Source organism: Nymphaea colorata, chromosome 5 (genome assembly GCF_008831285.2).
Source record: "Nymphaea colorata isolate Beijing-Zhang1983 chromosome 5, ASM883128v2, whole genome shotgun sequence".
Taxonomy (NCBI): Eukaryota; Viridiplantae; Streptophyta; class Magnoliopsida; order Nymphaeales; family Nymphaeaceae; genus Nymphaea; species Nymphaea colorata.
This window is the reverse complement of record NC_045142.1, coordinates 19728623-19732042: the sequence shown is the minus strand read 5'-3', so window position 1 is coordinate 19732042 and position 3420 is coordinate 19728623. Positions and strand designations below refer to the sequence as shown.

The window sequence follows — 3420 nt, the reverse complement described above, 5'->3', positions numbered from 1 at the left end:
TTTTGGTTGGGCCCTCTTTTGTTTTGGTTATCATTTTTTGGCGTCATTGTTTCATGTAAATTATTTTCACATCTTTCTATTTCTAGTAGATTAGCTTTTAGGATAAAATATTTATCGACCGACTTATTGTTACTTTGTTATATATAGTAGAAAAATTAAATAAATCAGATCACTTGTTCTAAAATCAAATCAATCGGATTTGAGAACAAAATAGTAAAATCAGGTTAACGGTGGGGTCAAGTTTTCAATGGTGATACTTGAAGTTAAGTTATATTAGAATGTTGTATTAGATTTTTTATATTTTTGTGGTAAATATTTTCTATAAGTTTTTAATATTTTTTATTGTTTATAATAAATTAATAATAATAATAATAAATACTCTCGCCGCACTGCCGCACCTAAATTTTTTGAGATGTGCCGTGCCGGCACCCGCACCCCGCACCATGGTGACATAGTTTCTAATGGTGAATCAAACGTTCCTTGATCAATATAAGCACAGGGAAGAGCTGTTGACCAACATGTGAAGATACATATTCCCCCAGGTTTAAGAAAAGCATCGATTAACTCATTTGTCATTTCTCCAAGGTATATACAACGCAAAAACACACTTCCATCTGACAGGTAGCTAGCAAATATCGTATGTCACAAAGAGCTCATATTTCATACACATGCATATAAATGCCTTGTTATGAACCAAAGACTGTCACATGGATGTACTTTTGCATAGACGTCCTTTATGGAAATTACACAGCTATATGGAGCAGCATTTTGGGTTTAACCGAGATGTATGCATTGACGGGTACTCAGCCATTGTGTTCGCAGAGAGAAAGATCTAGATTCGGACATTTCAGCCTTGACAATCTTACACTCGGTTTGAGGATGAGTTCGTATCAAAATTTTGAGAGTTATTCATGCTGACATGCTATTCATGCGGACATGCTTTCTGAGAGTTTCGTAAGCAACCCAGGGAAGAAAATGGAATTTGGACCAGAATAAAGAATTAACGTGGAGATATGAGAAGGCAAATCATAATTAAAAGATCACAAAGATTCATATGCGGTATATCTTCAATACTTTCTCAGAATCCCCGCCCATTCTGATGGTGATCAAAGGCCTTCAGTGAAGCTGACGCCAGCAGATTTCAACCAAGACGCTCCCTGGATCAGATTGGCAACAGTGAACTTCTGGGCTTCAGCGGTGCTGGTGGTAGCATGATAACCAGCCCATGTCACCCTCTTGCTGGTGCCCGCACCAGACCCAGTGTTCATATATTCACGGTACTCCAGGGTGTTCAAAGCAAAGCTACCAGACCACTCCAGCCATCCTGCTGGTGCTATCAGATCATCCAGGAAGGACTCCATGAAAATTGTCCTCGAGTAAAGCTTCCATGGCCGGCCCAGATATGTGGGGAAGGTACTGTTCACTGGCGCGAGATCGGAACTTGCCAAGATTTTGCACATTTGGATAGAAATTGCTGTGTTCTGGTTGGGGTCAGTTCGTCCCTGTGCGGTAATTGTGTTCTTCTGCTTGCTCAATGGCTTCCGGGAAATTATCTGACAGTTCTGGAAGACCACGGCTGCGTTGCCGAAGATGTAATCAACGGTCCCGGAAATCGAGCAGTCTCGGTAAAATTGCCGGAGGGAATGGGTGTAAAGTGTGTCCTGGTAGCCGTCGATCCGGCATCGGTAAATGATGGATTGATCGGCACCGACGCGCAGGGCCACTGCTTGCTGCTTCACAGCCCCTGCTGTCTTCTGGAACCAAATGTCCTGAGCCATGAACCCATCACCCACGGCCGCTGCATCAAAATAGAACCATCCAGATCCAGTTACTAGTGGCAGGCATCGGACACTAGTAAATACGAACTTCACAGAAACTCAAGATTGGATGCAATTATAAAAGTATATACGCGCCAATCTAAAACCAAATAGTAATTGGATGCAGATTTTTATAAAGAAATCTGACTAGAAGGATTCAAAATGGTACCAGTAAATAAATATATCATATCTATTTATATTACTAGAAATAATTTTGAAAAGTCCTTGAACCATATCACGTGCTTCTAGGTGCCAACTCAAGTGGAACCCCATTTCCTTATCTGAGGGACCCATTCTATCTAGTGGATGCTCACTGGTGTCGGCTTTGTCCCCACCATAAAAGAGAAAGTCTAAGTTATTGGCAGATCAACTTTATGTAAAGGTTGTTTTTACCCCTTTCTTTTTTCCAAGTGGGTGTTCTTCTTTTGGTTCATCTTTCAATAACTTAAAGAAAGAAAATTACTTAAACCGGCAGGAGGTCTAATTGCTTTGGATACCAAAGCTTGAGACATTTTAATAAGAAACGAATAAGAAAAAGCTAAAATAGCTAATGCTCTCCCAAAAGAAGTAATGAAGTAGAATTTCATGATAAACAACATGGTGTATATATAATCAACACATTTGGAGGAATAGCGTGATATCTTTGGGACGGACGGCCATGGCTAAAATTGGGCATACGTAAGGTCTCATATAAGGCAGGCTGAAACCAATATGTTCTGCACCTTAAATCTTTCACGCTACCACGTCTCAAAGGAAAAGAAACGAAAATGTACGTACCCATAGTTGCAGAATTGAAGGTGGTGGAGCCGTCCACGACGTTCAAGCTGCCTGTGATTATGGTGGAGTCCATTCCGTCTCCCACAAGCATGATGCTCTTCTTCGTCTTCGGTATGCTCACCTTCTCCTTGTACGTTCCCTTTTTCACGTATATCACGTACCTCGCCGAGCTCCCTGAAGGGGCTGTTGGGATAAAATGCGGATAAACACGAATCTACTAAAAAGGATTCAACAACGAAGTATAGTCCAAACCGATCAAGCAATAAGCAACGGATCAACGACCAAGCAATCACAAATGCACGAGAAGATTTTTACGTGGAAAACCCCTCTAAACAATGAGGGTAAAAACCACGGGGTACTACGACCCAAAACTCAATCCACTATAATCAATGATATAAGTTTTCCCACGAGGGGCTACACAAAGCCAACCCTCCAACAATAATATCTCACCAAAGCTATATGAGAAAAACAAGGGAAAAATATCACCGATTGAATGCCCAAAACGTGGATTGGGAGGAGATGCGTTCCGCCTCCTCGTTGGAATCGAATCTTGCTCTAGCCAAATGCTCGCAACCTTCTCTTCCTCTTCTCCTTCTCTCCTTTCTTCTTCTCCTTCTCTCCTCTTGCTATGCAGCCACCAAGAGAAAGCACGAGAGACCACACCTCTCCTTTTTCTTTTCCCAAAAACGGAACCCTAGAGGGAGAGAGAGAGAGACGTAAGAGGGATTGAGAGAGAGGGGGCACATCGCGTGCCCCTCTTTTTCTTCTGCCCGTCACTTAAGTGACGGGCCGGATCGGGTCCACTTGAGGCTGGACCCGACCCAAC

The 3420-nt window shown here is 42.1% G+C and overlaps 1 protein-coding gene across 1 annotated transcript; it reads right to left on the bottom strand.

The window, feature by feature from the left end:
* Positions 1-968: 968 nt before the first annotated feature.
* Positions 969-1919, bottom strand: LOC126410116 (pectinesterase/pectinesterase inhibitor 18-like). The gene has a single exon (XM_050078127.1). The coding sequence runs from the start codon at positions 1776-1778 to the stop codon at positions 1107-1109; it is 672 nt and encodes a 223-aa protein (XP_049934084.1). The 5' UTR covers positions 1779-1919; the 3' UTR covers positions 969-1106.
* Between the last annotated feature and the right edge of the window lie 1501 nt (positions 1920-3420).